Source organism: Octopus bimaculoides, chromosome 2 (assembly GCF_046866305.1).
Source record: "Octopus bimaculoides isolate indiv1 chromosome 2, ASM4686630v1, whole genome shotgun sequence".
Lineage (NCBI taxonomy): Eukaryota > Metazoa > Mollusca > Cephalopoda > Octopoda > Octopodidae > Octopus > Octopus bimaculoides.
The window spans coordinates 17462329-17484101 of NC_142929.1; the positions used below are offsets into that span (position 1 = coordinate 17462329).

The window sequence follows — 21773 nt, forward strand, 5'->3', positions numbered from 1 at the left end:
ATCTTTCATCTTTTATTTGTTTCAGTCATTAGACTGTGGCCATGCTGGGGCACCACCTTCAAAAATTTTAGTCAAGCAAATCAATGCCAGCACTTATTTTTTTGAAATAGGCACTATCATATCAATCTCTTTTGTTGGTCCACTAAGTTATGAAGACGTAAACACACCCACACCAGTTGGCAAGTGGTAACAAAGTGATAAATACATACACACACACACTGCTCTCACAAACGAGAATAAAAATGAACTTCTGAACTTCTTGAAGGTCTTTGATTCAGTGCATTAAGAAAAGATAACCAAAATACTGAGTACCTATGGAATAAGGAAAGAAACAACAGCTGCAATCTTGATGCTGTATAAGAATACAAAATCAATGGTGCAATCCCCCAATGTTGACATAGACTCTTTTGATATTCAGGTAGGAGTACTACGGGGCAATGCACTAGCACCCTAGTAAACTAAAAGAAAGAGATAGTGAACTAAAAGAAAGAAATCATTGATGCTGATTTTGAGGACAACTTTGCACTGTTTGCTGATAAGGTAACAAGTGCTGAAAAATTGTTGCATGCACTAGAAGAGGCAGCTTCTATGATCAGTCTATGTGAATGCTGGGAAGGCTAAATGTGTATGCTTTAACTAGAATGGCCAGATCAACTTGTTGAGTGGTACACCTCTGAAGAAAGTCATTTCACTTATCACAGAAGTGATATCTTATCCACTGAGAAAAATGTATCAACCTGCATTGCAAAAGAATAGGGTGTCCTGAACCAATTAAGAATGATTTGGAAATCTACTCTGCCTGACAGGATGAAAGCAAATTTTTCAGAGCCATAAGAGAATTAGTTCTCCCTTACTTTCTGAGTTCAAATTCTGCCGAAGTTGACTTTGCTTTCATCCTTTCGGGGTCGATAAATTAAGTACCAGTTGTGTACTGGGTCAATCTAATCAACTGGTACCCTCCCCAAAAATTTCATTTCAGGCCTTGTGCCTAAAGTAGAAAAGAATTAGTTCTTCCTAATGTTTCATCAGCATGAACTCTGACAAATAAAGAAAGCAAGCTTGATGGGACCTATATACACATGTTGCATGCTGCTCTCAACAAATCATGGAAACAACATCCAATGAAAGACGAGCTTTATGGAAATATCTCCAACATATATCATCAATCATTCATGAGCTGAGGACAAGATATAATGGTAACTGCTACCGAAGCAAAGATAAATTAGTGAGTGAGCTCCTTTTGTGGATCCTGAACCACAGGAATTCTCATATTGGACAACCCAAAATGACATACATTGATCAACTCTTGTGATGTTGAGTTACATATATATGACATTGAAATACCATGTAAGACGGGAATGGTTGGAGAGAAAGTGTGATTTTTCAGGAAATCCACCTGAAACAAGAGGCATGTGTAACAAAGTCACAGTAACTTATTACTGACTATATGCTGAACTCAAATAATTTATTGCAATTTCTGCTTATGTCAATGTGTACCTGAATGTTACTTATATAGGAACCTTAACTATACAATGAAACCAAAAATATAAACAGAATTTTTAATATAATGAATGCAAAATTTTTTTTTTAAATATCCACAAATCAAAATAACATTTTCTACACATCTTAATAGTTTGCTGATAAAGGACACTAGGCCCCTTCATTTCCAAGTATGAGAAATTTTTCACAATTGTTCAACTATGAAAGCAAAATGAATGTCAATGGAAAAACATATCCCAAAGAGTTTTGCAGCTTTTATAAAATGCATCATCATCATCATCACCATCACCATCACCATCACCATCATCATCATCATCCTCCTCCTCCTCCTCCTCTAAGCATTTACAACACAATTGACTAGTTAATCATTGGTTGTATTCTGAACCAGGTCACATACCATCATCATCATAATCGTTTAACATCTACTTTCCATGCTGGCATGGGTTGGACGGTTTGACTGAGGACTGGCAAGCGAGGAGGCTGCACCAGACACCAATCTGTTCTGGCAGAAATGGTTCTTCAGTAGATCTGTACAAGTTTACAAAACTTGTACAGATCTACTGAAGAACTATTCTTCTATGTTATTCACTAGTTACCTTTCACCCTTGAGGAATTTAGTCAAAGCAGTATTGCTACCTTCAATAACAGCAGAACTTCTGATTATTTCTGGCTGGCACACAAATCTCTTGTTGAAATTCTCTACTTATAGACTTTATCTATTTCTCATTTCTTAGATCAATAGCTCCTTGTCATGTCACAGAATTATGACATAGACTGATAGAGATTTCTCTAGTCTTGAACAATCCCTTCCTTAGGAGTAAAGGTAGCTGTTATCTCAGGACAGCTTAATCAATTAAATTTATATTCTAACTGACCAGATCTATTCTATGGTCAATGTTCCTAAATTTCTGGAGCAAATCATTCATTTATACCCATCATACTTGAAATTCATCATCATCATCGTTTAACGTTTGCTTCCTATGCTGGCATGGGTTGGACAGTTTGACTGAGGACTGGCAAGCCAGAAGGCTGCACCAGGCACCAATCTGATCTGGCATGGTTTCTACAGCTGGATGCCCTTCCTAACGCCAACCACTCCAAGAGTGTAGTGGGTGCTTTTTATGTGTCACAGGCATGAGGGCCAGTCAGGAGGTACTGGCATCGACCATGCTTGAATGGTGCTACTGTGCACATAAAATACTTTTATCAACTCAGGTGTAGTCCAGGGTTTGTAGCCCTCATCCAACACATCAGTGATCAATTTGCCATCACCTCCAACAACAGCCATGTTTTAATTATGAGCCTACACCATCAAGTTTACTCTTCTATTATGAGTCAGCATTTAACTGGGCCCTAAACAATAACAACCACTCTACAGCAAGGTCGAACAACCAGCAAAAGTATCTTAACAAGGAATACTTTTTATTCAGGGTTATATATAAACTGATATATAAAATAAGGGTTATAGAATCCCCTGCAAATAGTGTTTTGGAATACAATTTTGAAGTGATTAAAATAAAAATCTATATACATACATAATGATGTCAAAATAATTTTCCTTGAGGCCTGCATCTGTAAGGTGTTCGATATAGCCCTTAACAAATTTAACATTTGAGGTTTTGTAGTCATAGAGTTTGGTGTGGTAGTCTATATACTGATTAGCAACATCAAGCTGGAATAAGGAGAAATATATATGCATAAGACATTGAAATTCAGGTGCATTTATGATTAATTTTACTTGTGAATATTTCTGTTACAGATTCAGTTTCTTTAAACCTGTAGCATTTAAAACAGTCATATCTGGCCCAAATAAGCGACCTGTTTTATGTTCTAACCAACTAGATCCAGCCTATCACATCTACCCTTCAATGCCACTATAAAATATACAATTTCATTTGGTACATTTTGTGGCTACTTGGTTTTACATTAAAAACAATGTGTATGAAAAAGTATTACATTTGACAGAATCATTTGAATGCTAAAGGGTTAAACTGATTTATAATGAAACTTGAATGCCATCCATCCATCTTTTCTATTCACTATTCCTGAGAAATTTTTGTGGGTAGAGTCCTCAGGTACCTCCTTCATTAGGGTCTTATCAGAAGCAACCTTCTGGTTGCATTCCCAACCATGACCAACTAGACTACAGATATTATCCAACCCTCTCATTCTTGATCTACCCCTAAGTCTTCTGCCAGTTGGTTTGGCTGGAAGAGTCCATCATGCATTTCTTCCCTGCAATGTTCTAATTTCATGGCCTTTGTGCCAGAGCTGTGACTTCTCAATGTAGAGAAATAGCAGCTCAACCTGGAGAGACATCTTGATCCATGCATCCTATCAAGTAACGTTACTTCAAAGACCCTTCTGGGGAACCCCCATTTCAGCCGCTTGTTTTCACAGTCATACAATTTCAGTCATTACCCAATACTCGTGACCGTAGATGAGAATAAGCATGGAAACTGAACTGAAGATAACAAATTTGGGATCTTTTTTAAAACGGGGGCCACATTTTTCATTAACGAAACACTTTGAAACTTGGAACACTGGTAGAATGTGTCATATAAAACATCTTTTTCTCTTAGTCTTCTTAAAAAAAAAAAGAAATCCATAAGTTATTCCATGTTGAAGTTGTCGTATTTCTGTAATTTCAACCAATCACTGACGTCCATTCAGCCGATATACATTAAGTGCCGACTACATAAACAAACGATTCTGAAATAATTAACCCTAACCCTAACCCTAGGGTTAGGGTTAAAGTAAATTTAAAATGAAAAAAGCAAATAAAACGAAGGTATGGAGATTAAATACGCTTTACATCGCTTAATCAGCCAAAGGAGTAAATGTAAACAACTGAATACTTGTCAGTGATTGGTTGAAATTATCGAAATAAGACAATTTTTTACATGAAATAAATTCGAATACAAAAATATTTTTCTGTTCTATAACACAAAATAGATAAGTATACGAAGTTTGAAAGTCTTTCGGTACCAAAAACACTACGTAAAACATTAATGAAAAATGTGGCCCCCCGTTTTAAAATAGATCCCAAATTTGGTTTTTTTGCCAGCATCTACTCTTCTGAGGATTGAATGCTGGATCAAGTACATTATTGTGCCAGCAGTTGCAAATTTAACATCCAATTCAGCCTCCTGTTTTCCCCATCATTCGTAAATACTGCCCCATCAACATCATCATCATTTAACGTTCGTTGTCCATGCTGGCATAGATCAGATGGTCTGACCGGGGCTGGCAAGCTGGGTGAGGCTGCACCAGACTCCTGTCTGATTTGGCATGGTTTCTATGGCTGAATTTCCTTCCTAATGCCAACCACTTTACCGAGTGTGTTGGGTGCTTTTACATGGCACCACACTGGCTCTTTTACATGGCACTTCCACGACTGCCCCAAGATACTTAAACTTCACTTGTCTCAGAGAATTGAATAGAAAATTTTATTGCTTCACCAGACGGATTTGTATATAGATTTGTAATGAATAAAATTCACTTTTAGCCTCTTAGCATAGAGATTGTACATATGTATCATCTCACAGTTGCTGCATCATCTTTGGTAAGAATGCAACCTAATTTAGTAGAGTTAGTAAAGAAATTACAAAAAAATACCTTACACATGGATACAATATATATCCAACAGTAGACTTTGAACTAATATTTGAGACAATAAAATAATCCAGTACTTTAGTTTTAATGCATGCAAACAAATTAGAGCATAGAACAAAATACTTTGTGATTTTCATTATAGCTCTCTGCACTATGAGTTCATATTCTGCTGGGGTCATCTTTGCTTTTTATTCCCTTGAGGTCTATAAAATAAAGTACCAGTTAAGGGAGTGAAGTAGCAGAATCTTTAGAGCATCAGAAAAGATGTTTTGCAGTATTTCTTTGACTTCTTGGTGCTGTCCAACTTAACACCATCACCTGGTCATAAGATGCCTTTTGCACAATACATTCAGCTGCAAATATACAGACCAGGTCTCCAATTTGAAGATTACTTACACCAACCAGTCTTGGAAACCATAAAAAATAAATGGCCACAGATACTACTTTTTCCTCACTAACAACATGGTAAAAAACCCACAAACAAATACAATCACTTTACTTTTTATATTTTTATATTTGGGGTGGGGGTGGGGATTTAGTCTGGGGGACAGTGACAGTGCTCATTGCCTTTCTACACTTCATTTGGGGACAGGGATAGTTAGAAAAGATTTATGTGAAGAGGGTTCATATATGTCATTAAAAAGCTTGCTTTGCGACCATATGGATTAAGGTACATTCCCACGGCATGACAAATAGGCCAAATACAATCGACTGTAGCTTTGTATAACCAAAGCTTAGTGATAGACAAAAACTGTGTAAATATTCATCATATGTATACACACAGGGTAGTGGAATGCCAAGGTTGTTAGAACACTGGGCAAAATATGTTGGTAAAATGGCCTAGTGTCTAGAGAGTTGGGTTCATAAACATTAGCATGTGGGTTCAGTTCTTGGACTAAGCAGTATGTTGTGCCTTTGATCAAGTCACTTCCTTTTCTGATGTCTCAGTCTACTCAGTTGAAAATGAGCGCTAATGGCAGCTGGAGCTATCTCTGCAACAGACAAGCATCCAATTCAGTGGGGCATATGATACTTTTTGTTGCCCAAATGTCTTGGAAATCTGGATAAGCAAAGGTCACATGAGCCTATAGGGAGAGTGAGGGAGAGAGGAGAGAGAGAGAGAGAGAGAGAGAGAGAGAGAGAAACTGAATAAAGTACTTTGCGATGTTTGTTTCAACACTTTATGCTCTAAGTCAGGTGTCCCAAACTTCTTAATAGATCACTGACCCCTTCACAGAATCCTTGACTTCTCTTGATCCCCAAGCATTTACAAGAAAAAAAAAAAAATAATAATAATTAAGTAGATGTACAGTTTCCAGGCATTTATCGACCCCTTGAATAGTCCAATCAACTCCCAGGGGTTAATATCGACCACTTTGGAGACCTCTGCTCTCAGTTCATCTGTGACAACACAGGAACGAAGCTATATGAGATCTTGTTTAGACAACCTCAGAGGCATGGAGAAGGAAAATGCAAGTCAAGCTGCAGTAGACCTACCCTTTGGGCAACATCAGTGGCCTGAAGCGAGGAGACTTACAGCATGCATGAATAAGAGTTTTAATAAAAATAAAGAAACAACTTTGCCCCAGGCTGTGCCTGGGGGAGGAAATTTCCAGACACCTATATAAAACCAAATTGTAGAGAACAAATTGTAAAAGCAAAATTGAAGTTGTTTTTTTATAAAGCTAATCAATTCTGCCTCCCATACTATGTTGTGTGTGAAAGCAATGGAGACTTGGCATAGGACAACTGGCCACATTCAACAGCATTAGGTCACTTGTGAGGTTATCGCTACAGATTTCCTATAGAAATTATAGCCAGCATTGATTGTGTTAGGTTTCATATCTGAGACGCCAGATATGGAACATTATAACAAATTCAGGGCTGGCTATAATTTCTATCCAAAAATCTGTAGAGATAACCTTAACAAGTGATGTAATAACACTGCTAACATAGGTGCAGGAGTGGCTATGTGGTAAGTAGCTTGCTTACCAACCACATGGTTCTGGATTCAGTCCCACTGCATGGCACCTTGGGCAAGTATCTTCTACTATAGCCTCGGGCCGACCAAAGCCTTGTGAGTGGATTTGGTAGATGGAAACTATATATATATATATATGTGTGTGTGTGTGTATATGTTTGTGTGTCTGTGTTTGTCCCCCCAACATCGCTTCGCAACCGATGCTGGTGTGTTTACATCCCCGTAACTTAGCGGTTCGGCAAAAGAGACCAACAGAATAAGTACTAGGCTTACAAAGAATAAGTTCTAGGGTCGATTTGCTCGACTAAAGGCAGTGCTCCAGCATGGCTGCAGTCAAATGACTGAAACAAGTAAAAGAGCAAAAGAATAGTAGAACACAGAACTGACTTTAAAAAACGTTTAATAGACTTTGTAGTATATTATAGTTGCATAATGAAATATCACGTCCCTACAAGTCATTAAAAGCATTAGGACATGTTCAGAGCACATCAAAAATAGAGCAGCATTTTACAAAATTTGTGCAAGAGTACAACTAAAATTGCAAAGTCCTAGAAAAATAAAAGAAGAATCTAGATTTGTCTTACCTGTTCTTGTGTCATATCAATACCAACTATGTAACCATCAGTTCCAACCAGTTTTGATAATGCAAAACAATCTTGTCCACTTCCACTTCCCAAATCAAGGATCTTCATGCCTTCCAGGCTTTCAGGAATCACAAGTCCACATCCATAATACCTGAATAAAATACATATATGTATGATTGTGTGCATCTATGTATCTATCTATATAAATATACAGAGTGTGTAAGATATTTGAGGACAGGTTTCATCATCATCGTTTAACGTCCGCTTTCCATGCTAGCATGGGTTGGACGATTTGACTGAGGACTGGTGAAACCGGATGGCAACACCAGGCTCCAGTCTGATTTGGCAGAGTTTCTACAGCTGGATGCCCTTCCTAACGCCAACCACTCAGAGAGTGTAGTGGGTGCTTTTACGTGTCACCCGCACGAAAACGGCCACGCTCGAAATGGTGTCTTTTATGTGCCACCCGCACAAGCCAGTCCAGGGGCACTGGCAACGATCTCGCTCGAAAATCCTACAGGAGCCAGTCAGGCGGTACTGGCAACGGCCACGCTCAAAATGGTGCATCTCATGTGCCACCCGCACAAGAACCAGTCCAGGGGCACTGGCAACGATCTTACTTGGCTTGCCGGGTCTTCTCACGCACAGCCCATTTCCAAAGGTCTCGGTCCGTAGTCATCGCCTCGGTGAGGCCCAATGTACGAAGGTCTTGCCTCACCACCTCAGCCCAGGTCTTCCTGGGCCTACCTCTTCCACGGGTTCCCTCAACTGTTAGGGTGTGGCACTTTTTCACGCAGCTATCCTCCTCCATTCTCACCACATGTCCATACCAGCGCAATCGTCTCTCTTGCACGCCACAACTGATGCTTCTAATGTTCAGCTTTTCTCTCAAGATACTTACACTCTGACGGGTATTCACATTGACATTACACATCCAACGGAGCATACTGGCTTCATTCCTTGCGAGCTTACGTATGTCCTCAGCAGTTACAGCCCATGTTTCACTGCCATGTAGCATGGTTGTTCGTACGCATGCGTCATACAGTCTGCCTTTTACTCTGAGTGAGAGTCCCTTTGTCGCCAGCAGGGGTAAGAGCTCTCTAAACTTTGCCCAGGCTATTCTTATTCTAGCAGCTACACTTTCAGCGCACCCACCCCCACTACTAACTTGGTCGCCCAGATAGCGGAAGCTATCGACTACCTCTAGTTTTTCACCCTGGAATGAGATAGAAGTTGTTTCCTGTTTGTTTGCAGTCTTTATTGCACCTGAACATCTGCCACAAACAAAAACTAACTTGCTAGTTAACCTGCCTTTGATGTTGCTGCACCTCTTATGTGTCCATAGCTTGCACCGGGTACATCTTATAGAGTTACTACCTACTCCTTTTCTACATACTGAGCAGGGCCATCTACCTGAAGGGGTTTGTGTTTTATCTACCTTCCTACTTATTAGGATTTTGGTTTTAGCTAGGTTGACTCTAAGGCCCTTCAATTCTAGACCTTGCTTCCACACCTGAAACTTCTCCTCTAGTTCTGATAGTGACTCCGCAATTAGGGCAAGGTCATCAGCATAGAGGAGCTCCCAGGGGCAACCTGTCTTGAACTCCTCTGTGATTGCCTGGAGGACTATGGTAAATAATAGGGGGCTGAGGACGGAACCTTGGTGGACCCCTACCTCTACCCGGAATTCATTGCTGTACTCATTTCCAACCCTCACCTTACTGGCCGCATCTCTGTACATGGCTCGCACAGCTCTCACTAGCCATTCTTCTATCCCAAGTTTCCTCATTGACCACCAGATAAGGGATCGGGGGACCCTGTCAAAGGCTTTCTCCATGTCAACGAAAGCCAGGTACAGAGGTTTATCCTTGGCTAGGTATTTCTCTTGCAACTGTCTCACTAGAAATAAGGCATCAGTAGTGCTTTTACCTGGCACGAACCCAAACTGCATCTCATCTAAATTGATTCGCTCCCTAATTAGTTGGGCTATGACCCTCTCTGTAACTTTCATAACCTGATCTAACAGCTTGATGCCTCTGTAATTATTTGTATCTAAAGCGTCCCCTTTACCTTTGTAGCAGTTGACTATGATGCTGCTACACCAGTCATAGGGTATGACTCCTTCGTGTATCACCTGGTTCGTAATACGGGTGACTAGGCTATAGCCAACACTGCCAGATATTTTGAGCATCTCTGCAGTGATTCCTGATGGGCCGGGGGCTTTCCCGGTCTTCATACTCTTAATTGCTTTATCTACCCTGGTACTATCAACTCGGATAGCTGGTCCCTCTATTGGGTCGACATAAGGCAGGCTCTCTTTCTCCCATTCATTCTCTTTATTAAGCAATCTATCGTAGTGGCATCTCCAGACCTCTTTCTTTGCATCCTCATTTAATGCAAGCGTACCATCATCCATGCGAACACATTTCTCTCCTACAACATCACTATTCTCTCTCCTACACTGTCTTGCAACCCGAAATACCTCGAGTCTTTGGTCCTCACGGCGCAGAACATTGGCAAATCTTTCCTTATCTGCTTCCCCTCTGGCTAAATAAACCTGTCGCCTAGCCTCCCTTCTGGCACATTGGTACAATTCCCTGCTACCACCGTTCTTCCAGTCCTTCCAAGCTTGTTTCTTTTGTCTAATAGCCCTGTCTACCTCCTTGTTCCACCACCACGTTACTCTGGGTTGGGAGGGGACCTTACACCACCCACAAATCTGGTCGGTGGCTTTCAACAGGTTGTCCCGCAGAAATCTCCAATTGTCTTCCACGTTGTATGATGCTATATCCCCTTCTATTTCGTTAAATGCTTCAAGTAACTTGTCTCTAAGTCTCTGTCCGTTTGCAGGGTCTTTAAGCTTCCACACCCTTCTTCTCCAAGCCTGTCTAATTCTGGGCACCCATTTTGCCTTGATCCCAAAGTCGCTAACTACTAATCTATGTTGTGGGGTACATTCTTCGCCAGGGTAGGTTTTGGCATTTATAAGCCGCCCTCTTTCCCTATTTCTGGCGAGGATGTAGTCGATTTGGCTAGAGTGTCTGCCGGAGCGGTAGGTGACTAGGTGACTGGCAGGTTTCCTGAAGTTGGTATTGCAGACTATAAGATTGGTTGCATCACAGAACTCCAGCAGTCTGGTTCCCTCCTCGTTGCGGGAACCGAAGCCATAGCCTCCATGTATGCCATGGAAGCCCCCAGCACGACGTCCGACATGACCGTTGAAGTCTCCAGCCACAAAGAGAAGGTCCCTGTCACTCGTCGACGAGGTAGTTTGCAAGAGGGTGTCATAGAATTGGTCTTTCAGACCATCTGGTAGCCCAGGTTGAGGTGCATAGGCTGAGATGACAGTAGCTAATCTATGATGAAGCACTAGTCTGATCTTAAGTACTCTGTCACTTACTCTAACGACCTCGATTACCTTATCCACCCATTTCTCCGCTAGAAGTATTCCTACGCCCCCGACCCCGTCAGTGTTCCCTGCCCAGAAAATCTTGTACCTGTGTTCTTTGCCTGTGAGGAACCTTGCAGAACCTCCTCTCCATCTTACTTCCTGGATGCAGCACATATCTACGCATCTCCGTTCAAGCATCTCAACAATTTCACCAGATCTACCTTTCAGCGTGCCGACGTTGAGAGTGCCAATCCTAACAGTATGGGTGTTGGGGGTGTGGGCCTGTAGCCTGGGAAGAGGAAAAGCAGTGTCGTGTACCTGAAAAGAAAACTTGCAATTGGAAGAATTCATAAGCAAAACATTACCTACAACCTGCAAACATTTCTCAACCTTAATGCGCTACCCAAAGGTAGGGGAGAGGATGGCCAAGGCCACTAGATGGGTTCCGGGAGACAGCCGAGGTTGACAGGATGACAAAGGGATGAACTTCCGGTGGAGGGGGCGGGATGACAGAGGAATGAACTTCCGGTGGAGGGGGTGGGATGACAGAGGAATGAACTTCCGGTGGAGGGGGTGGGATGACAGAGGAATGAACTTCCGGTGGAGGGGTGGGATGACAGAGGAATGAACTTCCGGTGGAGGGGTGGGATGACAGAGGAATGAACTTCCGGTGGAGGGGTGGGATGACAGAGGAATGAACTTCCGGTGGAGGGGGTGGGATGACAGAGGAATGAACTTCCGGTGGAGGGGGCGGGATGACAGAGAAATGAACTTCCGGTGGAGGGGGTGGGATGGCAGAGGAATGAACTTCCGGTGGAGGGGGTGCGATGACAGAGGAATGAACTTCCGGTGGAGGGGGTGGGATGACAGAGGAATGAACTTCCGGTGGAGGGGTGGGATGACAGGGGAATGAACTTCCGGTGGAGGGGGGGTGGCAGAGGAATGAACTTCCGGTGGAGGGGGTGGGATGACAGAGGAATGAACTTCCGGTGGAGGGGGTGGGATGGCAGAGGAATGAACTTCCGGTGGAGGGGGTGGGATGACAGAGGAATGAAACTTCCGGTGGAGGGGGTGGGATGACAGAGGAATGACAGACGAATGAACTTCCGGTGGAGGGGGTGGGAGGGCGGGTTACCGCCAGCGAGTAGAGAGGGCTCTTAATTGTAGATTTTAAATATTTGAGAGACAACAATGCATAAATCGTAATTTTTTTAAAAGAGCAATGAATTCTGGGTGATTAGAATATAACGTAGCATGAATTTAGGAAGCTTAGAAAATGAATAAGCATGAATTTAAGACAACAACTGAATTCAATTGAATTTCATGGAGAGAAACAAGAAAGCGCAAGGTATTGAGATGTTTGAGGCCGTAAATAAATAAAAATCTCTATCTTATCTGCATCTTGGGTATTTCGTCGTAGTACGTCAGCTAGATAATTTAGAATGGGTTTCTCATTTATATATAGCCAGAACCTGAAGACCTTAAAGGAAAAACTACGAAGGGGGAGAGAGAGGATGGAGGGGTAGACAGAGGCATGGCGGGAGAAAAGATCATCATCATCATCATCATATATATATATAAAGAGAGAGAGAGAGAGAGAGAGGGAGAGGGGGGACCAGTCAAGCAGCACATCACGCTGTAATTCTTGGGCTGAGAAATCAACACTTAAAAGCCATAATTTTAAGGAGCGATAAGAATTTTTGAATAAAGGAAAATGGGTAGTGGTGGTGGGTAGGTACCGCCAGCGAGTAGAGAGGGCTCTTAATTGTAGATTTTAAATATTTGAGAGACAACAATGCATAAATCGTAATTTTTTTAAAAGAGCAATGAATTCTGGGTGATTAGAATATAACGTAGCATGAATTTAGGAAGCTTAGAAAATGAATAAGCATGAATTTAAGACAACAACTGAATTCAATTGAATTTCATGGAGAGAAACAAGAAAGCGCAAGGTATTGAGATGTTTGAGGCCGTAAATAAATAAAAATCTCTATCTTATCTGCATCTTGGGTATTTCGTCGTAGTACGTCAGCTAGATAATTTAGAATGGGTTTCTCATTTATATATAGCCAGAACCTGAAGACCTTAAAGGAAAAACTACGAAGGGGGAGAGAGAGGATGGAGGGGTAGACAGAGGCATGGCGGGAGAAAAGATCATCATCATCATCATCATATATATATATAAAGAGAGAGAGAGAGAGAGAGAGGGAGAGGGGGGACCAGTCAAGCAGCACATCACGCTGTAATTCTTGGGCTGAGAAATCAACACTTAAAAGCCATAATTTTAAGGAGCGATAAGAATTTTTGAATAAAGGAAAATGGGTAGTGGTGGTGGGTAGGTACCGCCAGCGAGTAGAGAGGGCTCTTAATTGTAGATTTTAAATATTTGAGAGACAACAATGCATAAATCGTAATTTTTTTAAAAGAGCAATGAATTCTGGGTGATTAGAATATAACGTAGCATGAATTTAGGAAGCTTAGAAAATGAATAAGCATGAATTTAAGACAACAACTGAATTCAATTGAATTTCATGGAGAGAAACAAGAAAGCGCAAGGTATTGAGATGTTTGAGGCCGTAAATAAATAAAAATCTCTATCTTATCTGCATCTTGGGTATTTCGTCGTAGTACGTCAGCTAGATAATTTAGAATGGGTTTCTCATTTATATATAGCCAGAAGTTTATAAAAAAACAGATATACAATAACAGATAATTTTATCAAAATATACTATAACGATAAAAATAAACCTTCTTTTCTATAATGTTATTCAATAAAGCCACCTTCAGCTTCAACAACTGTTTCTATATGAGATCTAAATCGCCTACCTGCTCAAATCAAGTGGTCCTGGTTAAATTTGGACATTACTATGACTATGGCAGCTTTCAAAGAATCTTTGGTGTTGATTTCTATCTTTGGGGGCATTTGAAAGGCATGGTGTATCACGGAAAGACAAAAGACAGATCTTTTTTAAAACGGGGGCCACATTTTTCATTAACGAAACACTTTGAAACTTGGAACACTGGTAGAATGTGTCATATAAAACATCTTTTTCTCTTAGTCTTCTTAAAAAAAAAAGAAATCCATAAGTTATTCCATGTGAAAGTTGTCGTATTTCTGTAATTTCAACCAATCACTGACGTCCATTCAGCCGATATATATTAAGTGCCGACTACATAAACAAACAATTCTGAAACAATTAACCCTAACCCTAGGTTTAGGGTTCGGGTTAAAGCAAATTTAAAATGAAAAAAGCAAATAAAACGAAGGTATGGAGATTAAATACGCTTTACATCGCTTAATCAGCCAAAGGAGTAAATGTAAACAACTGAATACTTGTCAGTGATTGGTTGAAATTATCGAAATAAGACAATTTTTTACATGAAATAAATTCGAATACAAAAATATTTTTCTGTTCTATAACACAAAATAGATAAGTATACGAAGTTTGAAAGTCTTTTGGTGCCAAAAACACTACGTAAAACATTAATGAAAAATGTGGCCCCCGTTTTAAAATAGATCCCAAAAGACAGAAATCATTTGACAGAAGGCATCACCAACTCCTTTGCACACATATCACCAGATGTGCTATTACGAGTTCACAATGTGTGGAGTAAACATATTGCAATGTGTTTTTAAAACAATGGTAACCATATAGAGCTTGTTAAATAAATAAATAAAAAACTGTTCTTATAAACTATTTCTTATAAGGAAACCATGATGGTCTTCTGGAAGACTTTCATTCTCAGCCATCTGGATTACTGCTCTAAACTGTGGTCACCAAACAGTGTAAAATTAACAACAGAACTCGAGGCAATCCAGTGAAGCTACAGAATGAAGATTGATACAATACAATATATGAGCTACTGGGAGAGATTGGAAGAGTATAGACTCTACTGCTTGGAGTGAAGGCGGGAAAGATATGCAATAATATACATCTGGAAAATCCTAGAAAAACTTGTTCCAAACTTTGGCATTGTCACTTATACAAACAGCAGGACAGGGCGCTACTGCATGGTATCAAAGATCCCAACACTGCCATCAAGATACAAGACCAGATACTGCAACAGCTTGGGTTTCAAAGGCCCACAGTTCTTTAATATCCTCCTATAAAGCCAGAGAGACCTGCATGACGTGAATGTAGGCATTTTCAAAACAAAACTAGATATCTTTCTGTCAAGGGTGCCGGATGAATCTACCTCTAGGCAGGAAGCGCAGATGAGAGCAGCAATGTCAAACTTCCTCAGCCACCAAATGTCACATATCAGAGGAGGCTTAGTGAAAGTGTAGCAACATAAATAGTGGTGCCCCAGTATGACCACAGTCCTTGGACTGAAACTTAGAGAAAAAAAATATACATATATATATACATATATATAAATATATATATATATATATATACACACACACACACACACACACACACACACACATATATAACGTTGACCACTAACGTGGACAATTAATGTGCTAGAAATAGATCACATCTTGTGTCTATTAAGACCTAATTTAAGTCTTAATAGACACAAGATGTGATCTATTTCTAGCACATTAATTGTCCACGTTAGTGGTCAACGTTATATATAAAAATGTTCCTTAATCCCCTGAGATTGCAGATACTATTTCTGAATCTCTTTGATTCTTTAGATGTGCTGGCCTCCTGGTAATTAATCGATATTAATTAATATATGATTAATTACCATATTTTATAATATATATATATATATATATATATATATATATATATATATTGATAGGAAGGACTACAAAAGAAAGAAAGTGACCTCGATATTATGTAAATAGAGAAATTTATCTGTAAAAATATGAGACAATTATTCGGTAGCCATGATAAAACTCCGAGTTTCAGATGCCGGGGTGGGAGCCGACGCCAACATCTCTTCAATTATCCGGCCATTGAACAGGAATTTAACAGATAAATTTTTTTATATATATATATATATATATATATATATATATGGGAGAATATACAAATAATAACAACAGACGAGGACAGGTGGTGTAAATAACAAAAGGATATATTAGTATGACGCTCGGGAATACGGAAAGTCTTTGACGTTTCGAGCTACGCTCTTCAACAGAAAGAATACGGAGACAAGGAGAAAAACACGGAGAAAAAAAATTGAATAGTGTTCAGTCAACGGTCAATCATAATAATGGCCGATCATAACAATGGCTGACCGGAAGTTAGAAATTCTTATTTCAGGAGAGCTAAGAAAGGGGGAGATAACAAACGGTGATCGGGAACGAGGGGCTGTGTGTGGGAGGTAGAATGCTGGTGATCTTGACATATATAGTGTGAAAATGGGGAAGGGAGAAAGGGAGAAAGTAGTTGGTCAGTTGTAGTGTGTGCATGGTGTGATGGGAGGGTATTGGTGTGGTGTGATGTGAGGGTGTTGGGAGGTGGGGAAGGCATGGGTGGAGTGTGGGTTAGGCTGAGGGTGGGGTAGAGGTAGGGGTCTGTGGGTAGGGGTGGGTGGTGGGTGTAAGGAATTGGATGGGGTGGAGTGGGAAGGTAGAGTAGGAGTGTGTTGGGGTGTGGTGGGATGAGCTTATGAGGGGGTGTTGACGAGGAGGGAGAAGGGGAAGGTGGATGTAAGAGAGGGGGAAGATGGGTATGGGAGGGGAGAGGAAGAGAGGAGAGAGGGTGGGTATAAGAGAGGGAAGGTGGATTGAGAGAGGGGGAAGGTGGGTATGGGGGGGAGAGAAAGAGGAGAAGGTGGGTATGGGGGGAGAAAGAGAGGAAGAGAAAGAGAGTGAGAGAGAGGGGAAGAGAGTGAGAGAGGGGGAGTACAAGAGAGTAAGAGAGAGGAGAGAAAGAGTAGGGGGTGAAGAGAAGTGGGAGTGGAGAGAAGTATGAAGAGAGGTGAAGAGACGTACAAAGAAGTAGGAGTCGGAGCAGGAGGTGGGGAGGGGAGAGATGGGTGGTAGGAGGGAGGGTGGGGGAGAGAGACAGGAGGAGGGGTTTAGATGAAGAGTGGAGGGGAGTTGAGCCCATGTGGTGCAAAGGAGCGAAGATAGATTATATATATATATATATATATAAATATATATATATATAAATATATATATATATATATATATATATATATTCATTTACTTGTTTCAGTTATAGGTGCTAGTCAAGCATAGCATTGAATGGACACCTGCTCAAGCACAAGAAATTTATAATGGACTTATAAGCAGAGTCTCTGTGGACACATTGTACTCAGCCCAGTGCCATATCATAGCATCAGCACACAGTACAGTTGCCTGGGGACCTCATGGGTCTAGGGGTCCCAATTCTGATCTACGTATGTTGTTGTTTGCTGTGAATAAATGGATCCAGTGTATTGATTTACTCAGGGCCTATAATGCTGCTAAGACAGTTCTGACTCAGTCGGTGATAAAATCCCAGCACAGGATTGAAATTGGTTTGGTTAATTAGTTTTTCTTTTGTTTTTTTTTTTCAGTTGTATATTAAATCAAGCACTGTGTCCTCTTTTAGGTGACAAAAGTGCACGTAAAATACAAAGAAATGACCAGAAGGGATGACAATAAAACACCTTACACCTGTACTGGTCCACTTACAATTTACCCATGCTGGTGCCACCCAGTACACTCTGTAAAGTGGTGGGCATTAGGAAGGACAGCCATAGCTAAACCAAGCTAAACCAAGCTGGAACCTGGTACAGCTCTCCTGCTTGCCAGCTCTGGTCAAACTGTCCAACCTATGCAGTATAGGAAACGGGTGTTAAATGGTAGTGATGATGATGATGAAATTAAAATAATTTTCATTTAGTGAGATCGTTGCCAGTGCCCCTGGACTGGCTCTTGTGCGGGTGGCACATAAAATACACCATTTTGAGCGTGGCCGTTGCCAGTACCGCCTAACTGGCTTTCCGGTTCTAGATTTGACATAGGACTCGAATTCCAGAGCCCCAGCCAGCGCTTCCTGCATCGTACCTGGCCGTGTCTGCTTCACCTGGACCTTAAGATTTACACTGTCCAGCGCATCTATGAATTGCTCCTTCAAAAGAAGAGACAAGAGGTCGGGGGTCGCTGTCAGGTAGGTTTTGTGCACCGTGCTCTCCAAGTCCTGGACAAGCTGCTGTAGGGGCTCCCCTCTAGCCCTGACATGGGTGCGGAAACGTGCCCTGTACATTTCACTCTGGCACATAGTGCCATACTTCCTCTGGAGTACTTCAACCAGCGCTGAGTAACGACCCCTGTCTGCTTTCAACAGCTGGTCCAGCACCTCCAGTGCAGGACCCTTCAAACTAGTGGCAAGCTGAATGGCTCGTTGCCCCTCCTCCCAGTCGTTCTGGTTCGCCAGCATCTCAAACTGAATTCGGTAGGCCTCCCAAGACACTTTGCCATCGAACTCCTGTGGCTTCTTCCTAATGGAGACTACAATGCTACTTTGAACTCCAGGAGAACCGGGCTCAGACGTCGCAGCATTACGAGATGGCGCAGCAACAGCAACTACTTCAGGTTTAGCAAACTTCAGCTCGGTAGCACAAAATTTCTCTACGCACTCCATTCTCTCGTTAAGCCTTTCCATCTGCTGCTTGCACCATGCGACATCGCCACTCATTCCACGGAACTCCTCCTTAAACTGCCGATGATCTTCCTTCAACCTCTGTTGCTCTTTCAGGAGTTCAGTAAAGCTCTGCTTCTATTCCTCCAACATTCGCACAATTGTGGCCAGGGATATCTCTTCCCTCCTTGCCTGGCCCTTTGTCCGTGCTCCTTCCGAGGCCATAGCGAACAACCGACTCATTGCAGCAAATTAATCCCACTTCTGACACCAGTTGTTGCGAACGCCCGCTCAAGACCCTCGATGAGAAAACCTGCGCGTATCACTATTTTAGGCATGATTAGTGAGGGTGAAGAAGGACGTGACGTTTAAAATACATGTTTCAGAATATGATATACGGATCTTTTTGGTTTGACGGGCAACATTTTTCATTTATGTTTTATGTAGTGTTTTTGGTACCGAAACACTTTCAAACTTCGAATACTTGTATATTTTGTGTTATAGAACAGATAAAAAATTTGGTATTCGAAGTTATTTCTTGTAAAAAATTGTCGTATTTCGGTAATTTCAACCAATCACTGACGTCTATCGAGGTGAAAACAATTACACTGTGGAATGTAAACAACAGTGTCATGGGATCTTTTCCCTTGAATAAAATTAGTGCCGTTGTTTGTCAACAACAAATATCCGTTGTCAACAACAACTATCAGCGGTATATATTTCGTTTGTCACTGTTATTTATGACATCGTTCGTGCGTTAGTACTGGTTTTAGCTTTAGGGTTTTAGGGGTAGGGTTCGGGTTTTAGAGTTAAGGTTAGTTTTAGGATTACGGTTAGGGTTATGATTATTTTTGCCATAACCTCACTCATAATCCTAACCCTAACCCTAAAACCCTATAACTCATAACCCTAACCCTAAAACCCTAAACCCTTACTACACTTGACACAGGCAAACATTTATTGTTTACAAAACAGCACTAACTGTATTCAGCTGAATAGACGTCAGTGATTGGTTGAAATTACAGAAATACGACAACTTTAACATGAAATAACTTGCGATGTACAATTTTTTGTTAAGAAGGCTAAGAGAAAAAGATGTTTTATATGACACATTCTACCAGTGTCCCAAGTTTGAAAGTGTTTCGTTAAGAAAACAAGTGTTGCCCGTCAAGCCAAAAAGATCCTGATATACTTATAACATGAGGGGGAAAATCTTTTAATTGACGTAGCTACCGTGAACGTATGAGAAGTGGGAGGAGCAGACATTTAAAAATCATGAATTGAAATATTTTCCTTCTTTAAAAAAAAGGTGAGGATGAAATAGTTTCGTTTATGGTCAGATTTCCAGCTGGTTGTACGGTAATTTCCGTAAATAATTTTTATTTATTTCCTTCAGTTTTCATGTCCACTGGAAGGCGACATTCGCTTGAAGTTGAACTTCTCACCGACTTCAGAGCAAATGTCGCCTTCAAACTGGTAAATAAATAAAAAAATTCTTTCAGAAGTTACCGAACAACTAGCTGAAAATCTCGAGACCATAATAAAGAATCTTGCAAACCAAATCCAAAAACGAAACAATAAACGAAATTATGCCAAAATAGGCTTACGGTGGACCTATTACGCATTTCAAACCTATGAGATTTTTCAATTTACTCTGCAACCAGGCCCGTCGCCAGACTTCGGTTCCTGGGGGTATTTCAGAATATTCTGAGAGGGAACTAATTTGTAATAATGTTGAAAGTGGAGTTTTGAAATAAGTGTATCACTGTAAATCTGAGGGTGCACCATTGAATAGAAAAAACAGTCGGGGCACACATGTGGACGTATGCCTATATCATACCTCTACATATGCCTATCCCCAATAGAACAGGGATTCCCAACCCCTGGAACCCTTTGATTGCTATTTTATTCTGGTGGACCCCTATAGCCATTTGATGTTTAAAAACTAGTTCTATAGTAACTTACTAAATTCTTATTTTGTTTTGCACACATTAACTTGTGTAGGTTGAACTACGTTATATGTCAAAGAAACCTAGCTGCTTCTTGCAATACATACCAATACATACATCGAAAACAAAATTATTTTAGGGGCCCTTAAAATACTATTGTGGATCCCCAGTTTACTATGTAGTTGCGTGGACCCCAAAAAGTTTATGTGGACCCAGGTTGAGAACAACTACTATAGAAGAAATATTAGTTTTTATTTAAATTGACACCGCTTTAGTTAAGGATTACCAATCAGTATTATTGATTCGATTACACCGACTCCAATACTTGACAGATACATTGTTTCATCGACCTCGAAAGAATGAAAGGCAAAGTTAAACTTCAAAGATTTGAACGCACAACATTTAACAGCTATAATTAAAAAGCCACAAGTATTTCGTTCGATTCTCAAACGATTCGGTCATCCTATCACCTTTGTCTATTTTATCGATCTCACTACTTACCTTATTTTAACGTGTGTAAGGAACCCTTTTTTTTTTGTCAAAAATTAGGTTTAAAAAATATGGGAGTTTCTTAAACATGGATAGTATTATAATCCCTTACAATACTTTTTTCTCCAAATTTTAAGCCCGAAAAATTAGGGGGTTCCTTAAACACGTTAAAATACGGTAAATAGGACTTGTTTTATCGATATCAGTAGCTGAAAGGCAAAGTTTGTAATTTTCGATCTTATAATTGTTTACTTACTTCTTACGGATATCCTCGTGGACCATAGCAATAACATTCTTTATCCGTGGGCTAAGGCCCCTGCCTAGTGATATACTGCATGAACTAAGTTTTAGATCATCCGTTGTTTTAACGGTTTTCCCGTAATATTCCTTCACTTGATCGTAGATTTTTCCTTTACTTGCATCACACATGATTATATTTATTCGTAGAGAAATAACAGTTAGTATTATCTATAAGTGTCGGCGAAAAGCTTAAAGCAGCAGATAATAAAACTCAGCTTTATATGGAGAATAAATAGCTCATATCTCGTTGGAGCTTCTGCCGACGTTTATAATACCCCGCCCCTCGCCTTTTTGGTTTACGATACATTAATTGACAACCTAATATCATTTTCTAAAGGCCAAGAGAAAGTTTTTCTTCGTTGTTCTCTCTCGTAACTTTCCGAAATAGCCATCACAAATAAAATGGAATTAATCTTTCGGAATTTTTAA

At 40.6% G+C, this 21773-nt stretch overlaps 2 protein-coding genes across 3 annotated transcripts in view; both read right to left on the reverse strand.

The window, feature by feature from the left end:
- LOC106879434 (arsenite methyltransferase) overlaps positions 1-21773 on the reverse strand; it is a 48390-nt gene that overhangs the window by 21742 nt on the left and 4875 nt on the right. Inside the window, exons 1-3 of one of the 2 annotated variants that reach the window (XM_089341422.1) lie at positions 21301-21773; positions 7681-7831; positions 3036-3172 (exon numbers count right to left, since the gene is read on the reverse strand). The exon at positions 21301-21773 is cut by the window's right edge and continues 126 nt beyond it. In XM_089341422.1, coding sequence (XP_089197548.1) covers positions 3036-3172; positions 7681-7831; positions 21301-21473 — 461 coding nt within the window. In that variant the 5' untranslated portion in view covers positions 21474-21773. The remainder of the gene's footprint in view (positions 1-3035; positions 3173-7680; positions 7832-21300) is intronic. The other variant, XM_052975816.2, reaches the window with a different exon arrangement.
- On the reverse strand, positions 17725-18767 carry LOC149136881 (uncharacterized). Its single transcript, XM_089341436.1, has one exon. The coding sequence runs from the start codon at positions 18661-18663 to the stop codon at positions 17821-17823; it is 843 nt and encodes a 280-aa protein (XP_089197562.1). The 5' UTR covers positions 18664-18767; the 3' UTR covers positions 17725-17820.